At 34.5% G+C, this 16,502-nt stretch overlaps 1 protein-coding gene across 3 annotated transcripts in view; it reads left to right on the forward strand.

Moving 5' to 3' along the window:
• Antp (homeotic protein antennapedia) overlaps positions 1-16,159 on the forward strand; it is a 100,101-nt gene extending 83,942 nt beyond the window's left edge. For all 3 annotated transcript variants that reach the window (XM_018515511.1, XM_018515510.1, XM_018515512.1), the window contains exons 2-3: positions 6,487-7,888; positions 15,616-16,159. In XM_018515511.1, coding sequence (XP_018371013.1) covers positions 7,078-7,888; positions 15,616-15,869 — 1,065 coding nt within the window. In that variant the 5' untranslated portion in view covers positions 6,487-7,077 and the 3' untranslated portion in view covers positions 15,870-16,159. The remainder of the gene's footprint in view (positions 1-6,486; positions 7,889-15,615) is intronic.
• The last annotated feature ends 343 nt before the right edge of the window (positions 16,160-16,502 follow it).

Here is a 16,502-nt window from a genome sequence, read left to right on the forward strand (position 1 = left end):
TGCTACCATTAACCCTTTAAACTGCAAGTGTTGTCTTTTCTCGCGAACGTATCTCTCTTTGTATCGCCATTGTATGGATACAATCTTTTAACCATTGAAAATGTGATAAATGTTTTTGTGTGCTCTATAATTTCTACCGTTTTCCGCACAAAACTTGACAAATCATCACATGAACACGTGTTTTTTACATCTTTACATATATGCGGTCAGTTAGCTGTGATCATTTAACTAATGGCGTATAAACGGTAGTTGTGAACTTCTAGAGTCCCTTCGTTTCATAGATTTGAATTAGTTCGAAATAAATGGACTTTATTTAAAAAAGAAACATGTTTTCAGGTTTTTAGTGCTTTAAATTTTCTTATTGCCTTAGATTTTTTTATTTTCTTACAGTTTTCTCACATTTTCATATCAGAAAGCTAATAATTAATTTTAGAGGTTAACTAAAATCTAGATTGATTATAATAATTTATATTTATTGTATAATTGATATGTATAAATACATGATATGTTATAATAATGGTACATAATGTTATAAAATGATTTGCAACAAACTTTAACAGGTAATTGCGTCAATATTGAAATATTGAAATATATGATTGATCTATCATCTGAATTTCTTTATTCTGTATCGAAGATAATTAAATTACCAATTGCATATTTGTTGATAATAATTTCATTAAATGGATAATTTTGGCTAATTCTTATATATTTTTTATGTTGATTTTGAAAATGAGATTAAAATTTATTCTACGGATTCCAATCTTTTGTAACCGACATATCTGTCTTAAAAACTTATATGTTTTGCTAACAGCGGCTCGTCGTATATCCAATCTTTTTCTTAATTAAAAGAATTTATTTTGAAGCTTTTTCTTTAATGAGTACAAAATCATGTTAAATTCAGTAGCTATTCCCTATGAATCATTTATTTATGTCAAAGAAGAGATAGGTAAAGGAATTTTTAAATGCGTGTTATTTAAAAAAACCTGTTTTCCTCATAAATTTGGCAAACAGATTTGAAATCAGTAAAGAATTCTATGAGAAACATCTTATCGGATCAACTTAAACATAAGAAAAATGAAATTTTATTGGAAAAAAAGTTTTAAATGCATGTTACTAAAAAATTAGTCCTTATAAAAATTTAGTCCTTACAAATTACCAAACTGCAGATTTAAAATCGGCATAAAATACATCATAAAAACTGTATAAGATTAATTTAAAAAAGTTAACATTTGTCTTATTTTAACGAATGTCGAAATACAATATCACACGATTTTATACATTTTAGGAGTACGTCTAATTCTGAGAATCTATTAAATAGTGTATTATCGCAATCTTTCATCACTCATTAGAGCTTCGCGATAATAACATTTAAATTACATTTATTTACACGGATAGCCATTAAGCGTTATACAGTATTAAATGGCAGGTATACAGAGGGATCGGGCTCTTATCGAGGTATCGTAATTCGAGAGAAAGCTCACGTAATACCCGCGCAGCTGGAATCCGTGGTGAACGATGCATCGTCACCATTGCTTTCGCGTTCAGCTGACGTTATCGGTGTTACGGATGGATCGCGCGCTCGCCGGTAGAGACAGAGGAACGGCATAAACGATCGGCCGGGCGGACGGCCGACCGGCCGGCTTTTCAGTGGCCTTGCAAACTGGTTCCCTGCAACCCGACTCGATTATGCTAATCGCACATGCGTGTTAGCATTCGACTGATCGGCTCGCATACCTACACAAACGTACACACACATACACATGTACACAGGGCGCGCGTGGCGTGGCCCATGTGTTTATATCGTAGCACTATCCTTACGTACACGATCACGGAAGCAAATGCACGCATATGCGTTGCACACGGTTAAGAATCAGGATACCGATGTCGCCCGAGTGTATGTGTTCGTACATGTGCGTGCTGGAATCCTTGATCGCGAACACCTTTTAATGCCACCTCGACCTCCCGCCAACCGGGCATCCTTTAATGCGCGTAACGGTATCTCTGAAGTGTTCCGCCGTGATCGCATTTCTTGCTAAATCTAGCGTGGTTGTTTCTTAGCATATTTCTTTCAGTCTTCACACATTTGACGTACTATATAATACATTTTCGACGTTTAATTTTCAATTCGCAAGCATTATACTTATTATTTATTAGTTAGAAAAATACTACTAGATAATATGTAAAATTCAGTTTTAATATGAGATTTGTATGCAAGATATCCGTAGATTCTTCATTTGTATTTAATGTAATTAATGGCACATTAATATTATTGCATTTTAGAACAATACGAAACGAAACACTAACCGATCTAATTAAAGCGTTCTTTTATCATTGTTACACGCGTAATTCTCAGTGTTATTAAAAATTATGATATATGTATAATAACGCGTTAAAATGTAAATTCATTGTACAATGGTCGCTAGCCCAGACAGGTTTAATGTCCGAGAACTTCCCGTCGAAACGAATAAATCATACGACAGCAATATCGAATGCATATAATAAATTCGATTATGGTATAATATACAGTTAAAAAAATAATGTCATCCTGTTTCTGTAGGACGGATCATTTTATATAACGAAGTACCTCGAAATCGTGATATTTCATAAACCCGCATCAATTTTTACTTAATAATCTTACATGAATCGTCTTGTTCCTTTACGAGTTAGCTCTTCTTCTCTTGCGCTCCAAATTATATGTTACATATAATGATAGCTATTACCGCGTCCGCTTCGCGCCCATTTTATATAATTGCTTGTAGTGTGTGGGCTATATGAAAGTCGTCAATCACCGTATTAACATATTGCTCGTAGAATAAAAAATTGATCGTGATACTAGCTAAAATATAAATTGACCTTAACGATTTATAATATACAGTGGCTATTGTTAATTATATATTACTAGTTTCTTGCCACATTACACACCTCTAATTTCATATATTTTACTTATTAAATGTGCATCAATTTTTATTTATCTTCTTGCGTCTTAAAGTACCGTATAGTATGCCACTTAAATGTGAACACCTGAAGAGTTGTGAGAAGAGCGTGAGAAGAGTCTGCTATCTTATGTGCGCTAAGTGTTACATAGTACAAGGTCAGGAGCTCGTAACTTTTTAATATAACTCCGCTGGTGTGTACGTGGCATCAGAAATACATTCAGTTTACAGCGCGTTTAGTTTACGACTATTTTACGAGGTGCGAACGACTGACACGAGCTATGAGTTCCATAACTGTCAAATCCAAGTGCCGTTTATGGCTCAATCTTTACGGCTGCTAACGACATCGTTTATTTTATCCAGCCGTTTTATCTACATCAGCCGGTGATACATATACATATAAACAGATTGCTCAACATTTTTTGCTGTCTTTCTTATACGGTCTTGTAATGAAAACGATTGCAAGTATCAGATTTCATAATTTCTCAAATTCGATTACATTTATTATCTTTAGTTTAATATTATCTTTTCTATTTTTTAATATATTGAAACAATATGAATATAATAAATCCAATTCGTTTCTTCTGGGATGGACGGCTGACAATCAACAGCTTGACCGTCTACTTTTGATTACATCGAGATAGTAGATAAGAGAATGCGGGACAAAGAAATTCCTATCCAGAGGCCATTTTGCTAACTAGAGGCCATCGTAGTTATATGACGTCACTTCCATATCCAACCATGGCGTCACATGACGCTCCACCCTGTTTTCAATCACCTTGGCCCCGAACCCACCCAGCTGTCAGACATGCTCCACCCCGTTTTTTCCTCTTCTTCCGTGCTATCACTATCGCCATCTGCCGACAATATTATGTACTTCTTAGACCCTTAAATAATCAGTTGGTTTATGATCTTTCCGGTCGATGTCACCACTAAATGAGGCCTAAAATACTTATCTGATATATGTATCTTGAATTTGACATAATTAACATGTTGCAGATAAAGGAAGACCTTATCAGATAAAGGAAGACTAACTGTTCTACAAATAACATTGTTATTATTATACAGACGTATTGTTTAATTGTTTTAATTTTAAAGGAATTTCTCTAAATTTTGAGATTCAAAAAATAGTTTGAAAAATCAAGGGTAACGTACGTTAACTGATTGTGCACACTTTGCTACTATTAAATTAAAGAGATGCAAGGGGAAAAAGGATGAGAAGCTGCGAAAAATACTTCGTCCACGTCAATAGGATTCAGATACTTGCACTTCAGAGGAGGATACATAAAGGGGAATTTACGGGGCGGGAATTGAGTTCAAATCCTGCGAGAGGTTGAATTTATACGCGAGAGACGAGGAAGGAGAGGTGCTGGGGAAGGGGGTGGCGAACGCGTGGAATCGCTATCGGCGGCCATTCATCAATCCGTGGAATCAATACGCTGGAATTAATGAAAGCGCCGCGCGAACAGCAAGCTAGCGGCCGGAATGTTAATCGCGATCGTCCGCGTCCGACCCGTTCTCATGTACAGCAAACTCCCAAGGGCCGCACCTCTCACCCTCTCTCACACTCACACCCTTTACCCTGCTATGCTGCCCGCTGCACATCCGAACCCGTTTCTAACTCCGTGTTTAGCACCACCCACACTGTCATGCCACCCGCAACAATACCATATGTACATTCACATGTATATTTTCATTTATTCCTTTGCGACGAGATAAATTTTTTGCAATGTAAAAGCTAAATGTATTATTGGTTTTAAAGGGCCATGTTTTTTTATTAACCATTTTTAACAGTATTTTAAATTTTATCTTTTTGTATATTTAAAGAATTAACAAAATTTCTGCTTTAAGAGAATGATTTGCAATGTTTTATAAAAACTTTTTAAATAGAAACTTTTTAACTAGAAACTTTAATCAATTCTGTATTTTTATTTAGCCAACATTGAAATTTAAAAAAATTTAAGAAACTATAGAATTTGAAAGTTGCGAAAATTACGTGGATTTGTATTTGGAATAAGTTGTACAACTTTGAAACATCAGATATGGTCGGTATAGAAGGTTTTGATCTTGAATCGGCAGATCAACATAGTCTCATAAAAGGCAAAAACCTTTCGTATTTCAGTCGATAAGAAAGCCATGTCTTATTTTGTTAACAATAATGATATCCCAGCCACGTGCAAATAATATCTTTTAGAATTAAAATAAGGAAAAATATTATATTCATATAATTGTTAAGAGTATTATTAATCTAATTTTTATTTTTGCGAAGCGTAAAAATTGTGGCTAAAAATTTTTTTTACGTTATACATACGTACAAAAAAGAATTAGTTACATTACTAATCGCTATATTTATTGATCTTTAAATTTAATTTTTAATATTATTAATTCGATATTATTTTAATAGGTTTTTTTTTATAGTATTTTCATTCTTGCGAAATATGTTTAATCGAATGCCATGTATTTATTTTTTGTTATTCTCTTTAGTGTTTTATTATTAAATGGGATGTAATAATAAAACATGAATAATATATCTTATGTAATTTTTAAATACAGATTAATTTAAATTTAATTTAAATTTAAATGTTTTTTTAATAGTAAGATAATGTGTGGTATTTTAATAATAAGATAACGTGGATAATGAAAGCAATAATATTTGTAGAACGTTTGAATAATTAAGTTAAATTTGTTTGTCAACATGAAATCATATGAAGCTGTAAAAAAATAATTTTTTAAATTTAGCTATGTAATGACTTGGTTGAAATATAAATATATATTTACTTAGGAAGATTAATTAGGTAAATTAAAACCGCTATTCTTATTTATTTCTTATACATGTATAATATCTCTTTTATATTTAGTTGTTTTATTCTAATCTGATATATTGAGTTAGATATGAGAGAGAGAGAGAATGGTTTTGATACATCTTATTATACCAATTTCATGCAACATACGCATCGGAACCTTTACAAAATTTCCGAAAAAGAGATTGATGCGAAGGGGAAAGGTTTTTGTGGGAAGTGGCTATGCTACCTAATGGAAGGAAATTTTTCCAAATTTAACGATCGCTTAGCCCGCCCACACAGAACGCTGTAATAAGTTTGGCGTCTGTGCGATGGCCGTCACCGTGACGAGCACATGTGTAACTTGCCTTCTGTCATTCACGCGCTAAACTCTGTTCAGTACATTCAGTTCGCTTGACAAGGATCATGCAAAGTTTCAGTTACGTCTACGATATTATATATTTATATATCGTAAAATCTTTGCAAAAATAATGGTATTTATTTGAAAACTTTTTGGCTGATTGTGAAATTCATGGCAGTTGCCAATTATCACTAATACACATTTTTATCATTTTATAATTTTATTATTTAATAATTTATCAGTATTTTTTTAATTATATCGTAAATTTAATATAATTGTTATTTACACTAAAGTTTATGTGATGCCTGATACATATGAATCAGACGTAATTAATGTAATTCTTAATATTGTAGTATTGTAATGTTGTACAAATAACGTAATGTGTAATACGTAAATTATTTTTGTGTTACAGGTGCGGCGTAATTTCGATTATAGGGTGGACAGAGGAACGAAACGGGTCTGGAGTGGCTTGGCGTTTTGAACGAAGGTGTCACACCGGGGAAGACGAAGGACTTTGATTATTATCTTCCGCTACCACCTTGTGTATACGTGGTATACTCTCCCCCTTCTCCACTTGCTAATTAAAAAGGTTCTGTAGTGTTCCAGTTAATAATTTTATCCTCTTTTGGTAGTGAGCTCAGTGTGATACAAAGTCAAATGATGTACATGTGATCCAAAATGATGGTAATTTGATACATATATACATATATATATATATGTGTGTGTGTGTGCTGTGCTGCTCAAGAGTGCGTGAGATGACAAGGGTCAAGTGAGAAAAAAATAAAAAAAGATTCGTAAAGAAATGCAATTCCGAAGTGATAAATCTGTATCTATGTAAAGACGTGTGCCAGTGTGTCCGCACAGGAAGAGTACAAAACAAAATAAATTTACGAAGATAAAAAGATAGAGAGAAGAATAGTAGATCAATTGAAGATAACCAAAGGAAAGTCAGTCAGCAACGTAGAGAAGTGACATAAGCAGGTAGGACAGGTGGGACAGTAGCATGAGTTCGTACTTTGCGAATTCGTATATCCCGGACCTGCGAAATGGCGGGGTGGAACACCCGCATCAGCATCAGCAGCACTATGGTGCGGCCGTACAGGTACCTCAGCAAACACAATCGGTCCAGCAACAGTCTCAGCAAGCCGGTGATCCCTGCGATCCGAGTTTGTTACGTCAAGGAGTATCCGCCCATCATTATGGAACCGCGGGAGGTCAGCAAGATATGCCTTATCCGAGGTTTCCCCCGTACAACCGGATCGACATGCGGAACGCGGCCTACTATCAACATCAACAGGAACACGGAAGTATGGACGGCATGGCCGGTTATAGGTCGACGTCTCCGAACACCAGTATGGGTGGTCACATGGGACACTCATCAACCCCTAACGGACATCCGTCCACTCCCATCGTCTATGCCAGTTGCAAACTTCAGGCGGCTGCTGTCGATCATCAAGGCAGCGTTCTCGACGGACCGGATAGCCCGCCTCTCGTCGAATCGCAGATGCACCACCAAATGCACAGCCAACACCCTCATATGCAGACGCAGCAATCGCAGCATCCGCAACAGCAATCGCAGCATCAGCATCTGCAGACGCAGCAACAACATATGATGTACCAGCAGCAACAACAATCTCAATCTGCATCGCAACAGGGACAAAGTGGAATGCACCCGCAACAACAACAGCAAGCTCAGCAGGCTCATCAAAGCGTTGTTGCATCGTCGCTCAGTCAACAACAGCAAGGCACGCCTCAAAGTGCGTCGAGTGCGAACTTACCAAGTCCGTTGTACCCTTGGATGAGGAGTCAGTTTGGTAAGTGTTACATTTTTATAAAATTGTAATTACAATGCATCTTCTTTTCTCAAGTTTCAAATCGTTATTTTAACTGATGTTTATGAACAAAAAGATAAAACATTTTATAGATCTTATAAATTAAATGCATATATGAAATTTATAATTTATTATAACCTCAACTTTTTGAGAATTGTAATATATACAGATTTAGTAATATATCACACATTAAAATTTATTGTTATTGTTAAAAGTTGTTTTACACTTTTTCTTGTATATTATTGAATGAAAATATAATAGAAAAGACCGCTTTTATGAATACAATCAACGTTTTATTTTATGCGTGACCAAAAGTCTAGTAGAAAGCTAAGTTTCTGGTAAAGTAGTTTCTCAGGTAGCAGGTAGCTAACTTTTGTATTTATGCAACAGAACACAAAACTAAACCAAATCCGTACGGTAGCTGACTCAGGATTGGCACAATGTCTCTAGATACGTCGCGACCGGAGTTATTTATTGCGTTGACCTGTTAGCCTGTCTGTTAGTTTCACCGCTCGTTCATCAGGTCACAATAAGCGTTATCTCTTGTTCTTTTTTCATATGACTACCGCTTGAAGTCTCAACGATATATTCGTTTTTATTAACATAATTTGTAATATTGCAATTTGTCTTTTTTCGTTCTATTATATGCGATATATTTTGGCTAAAGAATCGAAAGTATCGAATATCTTTCTAAATATAGAATTGGTTCAAAAAACACTTATTATCATATGTCTTTATTTTAATGTCTGTGCAATTAAATAATGCTCCTCAACAAGATCGTAAACATTTTGACAAATCTTCTCGTGTTTTTCACGGTATTCAACACCTTTCGAATCATATATCATATATCTATTTATGGCTTTGTATGACATAGCTATAAAGGAGTAACAATAAGGCTGGACCGTCATTAGGTAGAAAAAAATCTTGGCACGGAATTGAATAAGTTATGGAATCCTAAAGCGCATCATTCCATCATTCTCTTCTTCGTTTCTATATTGACTTGTAGTTCGACCCATCTTTGATGAAAGAACGATATATCTGTATTACCTAATTCTGCAAGGTAACATCTGTCCGAAACAAAAAAACTTTAGCGACCCACTCTTATCTCTTCACCTATTTCTTATTCCTCAGTCATTTGTCGCTTCTTCTAAAAGCAGCTTCTCTTCATATCTTCTTTAAGTAACTACAAATTGATCAGTAAATAAGGGACACGATTAATTTTTTCGTGCATATTTATAAAGTTACATTTCGAAAATAATAGAAAACAATTAAAGGTACGTGCCAATATTCAAATAAATTTGATGTTTATTATATTTTTATCTTTAGCATTAAAATATTAAAAATGTTTTATATTTTTTTCATAAATTATGACTTTTCTGTTGTATACATATTTTTGAAGTATGTTGACAAAACCTTTTTAATTAAAGTATTGGTTGGAAATATATTAAATGTGAATTACTGATATCACATTTTGAAGTGTTTTTACTGTTGCGATTATTTTTATTTATTTCTAGACGTTCTGAGATATAATTATAGTTTTTAATATACTTCTGTCTAAAATATATCATAGCAGAATTATATGAATAAAAAATTGCAATACTTTTCGATAAATTTTTTCAAAATGTATAAATATTTAAAATTATTATTTTTACAACTTTGGTACTTAAAAATCATAAAAAGAAGAAATGTTGAGTCTTTTTAGCAATGATTATACATATTTTTTTTCTGTTATTGATTACTTGTACCATCTTTCGGTTAAATTCAGAAGCAGATCCCAAGTCTGCTCCGGGATTGGCCGATAAACACTACGCTTATGACGACGCCAGGGCTTGTAGTTTACTGCCTGTTAAACGAAGAAAATGGCTTAAGTCCCTGAATGTGCTCACAGATGTCGGCACGTTTAAGAATGTTTCGTCTTATTCTCGCATTTCATTGCCTTTATAAAATTTATTTTGCTTATCTTGTTAAAAAACTTACATAACATTTTTTTGTACATAGAAATGCATAGAAGTTTACTTTATAGAATGCATTTTGATAAGTAAATGATTTTAAGAGAAAAATGAATATTATTTTAAAAAGATTAAAAAGACAAAGCACGGAATGCGTTTTACAATATTAAAATTTATTCATTTAACTGAACTGTTTTATTCTTTTAATCTCTATTGTATCCTATGTTTCACATCACGACACTTTATTTAAAGCATATACATATATTCTGAACGTCTCACAATACACATTATATACATAAGGAATGTAATATACGAGCGTGCACGCAATAAATTAATTAATTTTGGAGTAATTTTGATTTTATTTCTATTTGAAATGTATTATTTCTGCGCTTTTAAAATTCATTTAATTTATATTTATCTATCTGTATTTATATATCTTGAAAACTCTTTAAAATCCATATAAGTTTGATATAGTTTCTTAGTTATAGCTATAATTTTATCACACTACACGTATTCTGCTTCAATTGCTGTACAGTTTGAATGAAATATACTAACCAGATTTTTGTGAATTATGTACAGTTCTATTTCACGGATACCGTTAAAGAGCATTCGTTTAGTGAAATTGCTGAGATTTCTTAGTATTTTTTATGGGGCACATTACACGTGAGCCGAGAAATTCCGACATAGTTAGTTGCATTACGAAGTAAAGACGTGCAAACATGCATACATTCCTTGATTAATGCCAAAGATTTAATGAGACATAGTTATAAATATACGTGACACAATAAGAATTCTCTATTTTTCTATTAATGTATGTTTGTATTAGAATTTTGTCACGGAAACGTTGTACAAAAAAATTTTATTATTATAATACAGTTTAAAAAATTCTTATATAGAAAAACAACAAAAGTATTGCTATACGTTAATTTGATAAGATTCGAAAATCTCGACATAATCTTTTTCATATTGGATAATACAATGTGCTTGCCATATTACAACACTGTTCAACATTTGGCATTCCGATCCCAAGTGTTGATCCGAGAAAAGGAGACCGACCATCGTACTTTTAATGCATGAGATAATTGCGACCCTCTGTGTGAAAAGATTTATGACATCTCGACTCCTTCCCCCCTCATATATTCTCAATCGGCAAATAAGCATGGCGTGATACAGTTACAAAGCTTCCGTTATTGCATACGTGCGTGCACGCTCGTATATTACATTCCTTATGTAATGTGTATTCTGAGACGTTCAGAATATATGTATATGCTTCAAATAAATTGTCGCGATATGAAACATAGGATACAAAAAAGATTAAAAGAATAAAACAGTTCAGTTAAATGAATAAATTTTAATATTGTAAAACGCACTCTCCATGTTTTTTCTTTTTATATTTCTTTATTTTTTCACAATAAAAGCATTGTGAACGTGTTAATATCAAATGAGATATATATATATATATATATATATATATTACATATAAGATATTAGTATATTTTATGTACTTACTTAATATTATATTACAAGAGCGAAGTCATGTAATAAAATTTTACAAAATGTTTAAAGCTAAAATGATATTCGACGCGTCAGATGCATGTAAAATTTATAGTCGTTATCCGAAGAATGAATCAGCAGATAGAACAAGAAGAATCAGCATTCCAAATCCGATATGCATTTTATTATAATCCAACTAGCCGCTCAACAGATTGGTGGCCATAACGATGGCGGCTTCGTGAGATATTCAAAAAGCGATGGAGTCCAAAAGGGGCAGGAAAGGAGGAGCTAAAAAAGGCGAAAGAAGAGAGGACATGTGCATGTATATGTACGCACTCATATGTGTACATATGTACATATTAGAAATAGAGAGAGAGAGGAAGAGAGAAATTGAGGCGGTAGAAAGAGGTAGAAGGGATGGATGATGATGATGAATGAATCCACAGAAATCCTGGGACCGTTTTCTTTTGGAGCTCCGCCATGGAGGCAATTGTGAACGATATGGAGGTCGTGGTTTGATTTCCTATTCGATATTTGGCTAGAATTCAACGTTTGAAAGACAAAATTGTCTCTATTTTGTTGTGATTTGATTTACTCATTTACGTAATACTTAACAATCAATTTGAGTTCTTGCATAAAATAAAAATTTCCATTTGTCCTGATTCAATCTAAAGTTTTATGAGATAGCTATATTGTTCGTATCTAGAGTAGCAGGTGTAAGAGAAAAAGTAAATTTTAATGCTCCGAGTGATACCCGTAAAGATGCATATGTCGCGGCAAGCCGTTCTCGCTACTCATTATCTCAACCTTCTACCTCGGGGCTCTTTCAGACTCCATCTTCTTGTCTGCCTGTCTGCTCGTCTGCCCGGAAGATCAAAAAAAGGAAAACGAAAGCAAGGAGGAAAAACTACCTATAGAATACTCTAGACTCCTTGGAGTTTCTAAATTTCCTCTATAAATGTTACCGGACTTGATGCTTTTCTCTTTCGCTGAAAACTTCTGTGAAATTCAGTCAATCTTAGTTAGTTTACATAAAACATTAAAAGTAAAACGTATATTGAAATTATAGTTTTACTAAAAGAAACAAAGTAAAGCATTTAGGATTTAATCCATCTTATGAGGATCGTTTGCAAATTTGTAAGAATTGCTAATAAAAATGAAAATAAATTGTCTGATTTAAAATATATGATAAAATTAGAACGTCATAATTTTTTATTCGTTATTAATTATATCTCTGCACTATTTATTTATACAAATTGTTTCAAAGAATACTTTTTGAGGAATATATATATATATTCAAATCTTCAACATTTGAAAATAAAATTTTTAGTTATGTTTGTCTCATTAAAAATTACATACAACAAACTGGATGTTAAATTCCGACTTTGTTGTATATGATCGTTTATTTAAGAAAATTTCAGAAGATATCCATACAATTTTGTGCAATTAATATTAATGTCTATCAATGGTGTAAGATACAACCCAAGGTTGATACCGTGAGCAAATGATAAAATTAATGATACATCTAGGATATCTAATCGAAGCGCGTTTCAAGGCCTGGCCTTATAGTGCCCACGTAAAGCTTAGCTTAATTGGGCACCGAGTGGTGGCCGCACCTTATTAGCGGGTTACAACATCCGGCTAGCTGTTAATCTGAAAAGTCCTGCGTGTATCCTGCGGCGGGCCTGAAAGACTAGTCAGGCAGGAGGGGAAGCGGAGATACGGAGCAACTAGCCTATAATAAGCCGCACGGTTGTGTACGTTCTGTTCTGTTTCGTTCCTTCATGCTGCGCCAGTGAAGGCAGACCCATAAATCTCCCGGGCATACTCCAGGGGACATTTGATCCTTGCGTAACCCAACGCCGTTAATTTATTGCTCCGCGTTTAAAGTCACCTCCGTCCGCGAAAGCCGTGGCAGCGCTGGTACGCCGATCCGAAACTTAAGCCATCGGTATGACTTTCTTATTACTGGACTTCTTTCCATACGCGCGTATGCATGCCTGCGTGTATGTATCACGTATCTTAAAAATATCAATGGAACCACAGCAACATCATATATATATAATAAATTTAATGTGAGAAATATGATAATAACGTTGTTCCTAAAAATACAAATTTATTTTCAACATTTAAATTAAATAAAAAAACTGGATTTTAACATTTAGAATTTAGAACTTAGCCACATTTAACATTTTTTTAGTATGTATTTTTATTGGGATCTGTTAAGAATAACTTTTTCGATTTTAAAATATGCAATATCAGTTTACAACTCTTTCTATAGTTACATCTTATAAAAGCATGTAACCATGTTGGTAAATAACGTCTGAGAACATAAAATATTGCTATCTTTTAAATTACCCCCACTCAACTCACGTATTATTGTCCGCTGTCTAATTCTTATATCCGGATACATCTAATAATCGAGATTTTAGTCTTTAATAATCAAATCGATTGGCTCGAAAACTTTATAGGTTTTAGCTCATAAATAATACAGACTCGTCTCGATGCAGTGTTTAATAATTCATTTCTTTGCTCTGCAACATCTAGTGGCATGAGAGGATTTATGGGCGAAGTGACCTTTTGAAACAAACCTGATTATTACGCCGCTTCAACTCAGGATTATCTTTATTTAAAGTGATCGTATAAACGTATTTCAGATGAATATATAAGTTTCGAATAAAAATATATATATGTGTGTCTAGAATTTGTTTAGCATTTTAAAAATAACGTGCGGATGCTATGTTGGAAATTTTCGTGTTACTAATCAGTTAAAATTTTAGTCACGTATGAACTTTTTTTGATTTCGAATACGATTTATCTATTTATGGAATAAAATACTATAAATAAAATTACATAAATAAATTGACATTTTCTGAAGTGTCGGTGCAATTGAATATGTTTCATGTATTTCACCGACGCGCGACGCTTTGATGATTTAGCCTTAGATCTAGAACATGATCTTCATTAACGCGGTGTGACAAATGAATATTAATAGGATGCAGTTTTTATAGAACAGTCGACGCGATACACTTGATAGACAATTATGATAATATTTTTTTCATATAATGTGTACATGATTCCATAAGAGCATATATCTATTTATGCGATGACCAATATAATTACTTTTTAATAATATTTATTATATCTTTGGCGGAATAGTAAATGGCTATTTTCTTAAAATAACGGAAGGAAAGAGAGCCAAGGAAGTTGCCTAAATCGTTAAAGCTTATAAGAGAGCGCTAGAGATTGGTATGTTGTTAATTTGAGAGCGTAGCCCAAGGGAAGGAATAAGAGGGCATGTTCCCAACTTTCTCTATCCTCTCCTCTCTGCCCCTCTCTTTCTCTAACGCGCGTTTTTTTCTCTTCCTCCGTATATCGTCCTCTTCGTCTAGTCGAAGGTTCAGGAACCTACGCGATCTCTCCATCTCTCTCCGGAGCAGAACCGCCATCCATCTTCATCGGCCGACAGCGCGACGGGCGGCGTTTGCCTCGAATGCTCGCCAAGGAGTTTTCTTCTTCTTCTTCTTCTCCTTCTTCACCTCTCCCCTCCTTACTTTCCAGTTCTCATCCCTACGCCTCTTCTTCCTTCTTCCCTCCCTCATACCATTCTGAAGCATTCTCGTTTTGCTCTCTCACTCGTATGGCGGGTTAACCGAACCAAACCCTTTGAGGTTTATACCTTGTAAAGTTGCGAGACTTCTCACACAGAGTCAACTCGCTCTGTCTCCTTAGTATCTTCCTCCGTCTTTTCTGCCTCTCTCGCTCTCTTGGCAACCATAATTAATATTCTTGTTCGGAATTCGTGTACCGCGCACTGACCGCAGATCATATCGCGGATATCGCTAAGGTATCTATCATATGCGGAACTGCATTTACGATCCTGAGTCTTTCTTATTCGCAGCGGTATTTTATTTATTTCGTTGAAAACTTTACAGAAACTTTGTTGAAGTTTACAGAAACTATCGGCCAGTTAAGTCGATCATAGACTGTAGTATTTATGAAATATATTAGTTAACTCTGGTCGTTTGTAGTTTAAAGATAAGATAGCGAAATATCTACGTGTCTTGTCCGCTACAGCTGTACTTCTATGCCAGCGCAATCGCTATTCGTCAAAAGATTTTACATTTATATTTATAATATATTACTTATACTTGATACTTTTGACGCATATCTTGTACAATATAGTTATTTTTCTCTTATACTTATGTATAGAGATATAATATAATAATTTATATTAATTTGCAATTTTAATTTCTTTTGTTTCAGAAAGGAAACGGGGTCGGCAGACCTATACACGATACCAAACGTTAGAACTGGAAAAAGAGTTTCACTTCAATCGATATCTTACTAGGCGGCGACGCATCGAGATCGCACACGCGCTATGTCTGACGGAACGGCAGATAAAGATCTGGTTTCAAAACAGACGGATGAAGTGGAAGAAAGAGAATAAGACGAAAGGCGAGCCGGGCTCAGGCGATGGCGACACTGAAATCTCGCCGCAGACGTCGCCGCAGGGTTAAAAGAGCTCCGAGGGGAGTGGAACTTCCTTCCACCTCTCTCAGGGTCGTTAATACCTTGTTTCCAGCACTACCTCCTCCCTACCCAAACTCCAATCCCCATCGATGACCTCCAAATGATCCCTCTAAGCAATGACGCTTATTTTGTCGTGTTAATCATGTTGCTTGTACCAAAAACGAAGCAGATAATGATAAAGACGAGGAAGTTGTAGAAGGACCCGTAAGAGCGCTTGAAGACGATAAGAAGGGAACTTACGATAAACCCAGAGAGACGTAAAGTTACGAGAATGCAAGAAGAAGAGAATAAAACGAAGTAAAGAGACGCACAAACGAGTCAGCAGAGGATTTGCGTGAATGCGCGTGAAAAAGGTGGATCAAGATTATTCGATCGAGAAGAGTAAATAAAACTGGATCACATGCTAATCAGAACCGCGTTAACCTCTATTACGTTTAATTAACGATTATTGTATACTAAAGTCCATATATATATATACATATATATGTATACATACGTATACATATATATACATAAATATATACATATGGATAGAGATATATGTAGTTTAATGTGGGAGCGAGTGACCGATGACCGGTTGGCACTAACGCACGTAGAAGACATGGTTCCGAATGATATAG

This window comes from Trachymyrmex cornetzi, unplaced genomic scaffold (genome assembly GCF_001594075.2).
Source record: "Trachymyrmex cornetzi isolate Tcor2-1 unplaced genomic scaffold, Tcor1.1 scaffold579, whole genome shotgun sequence".
Taxonomy (NCBI): Eukaryota; Metazoa; Arthropoda; class Insecta; order Hymenoptera; family Formicidae; genus Trachymyrmex; species Trachymyrmex cornetzi.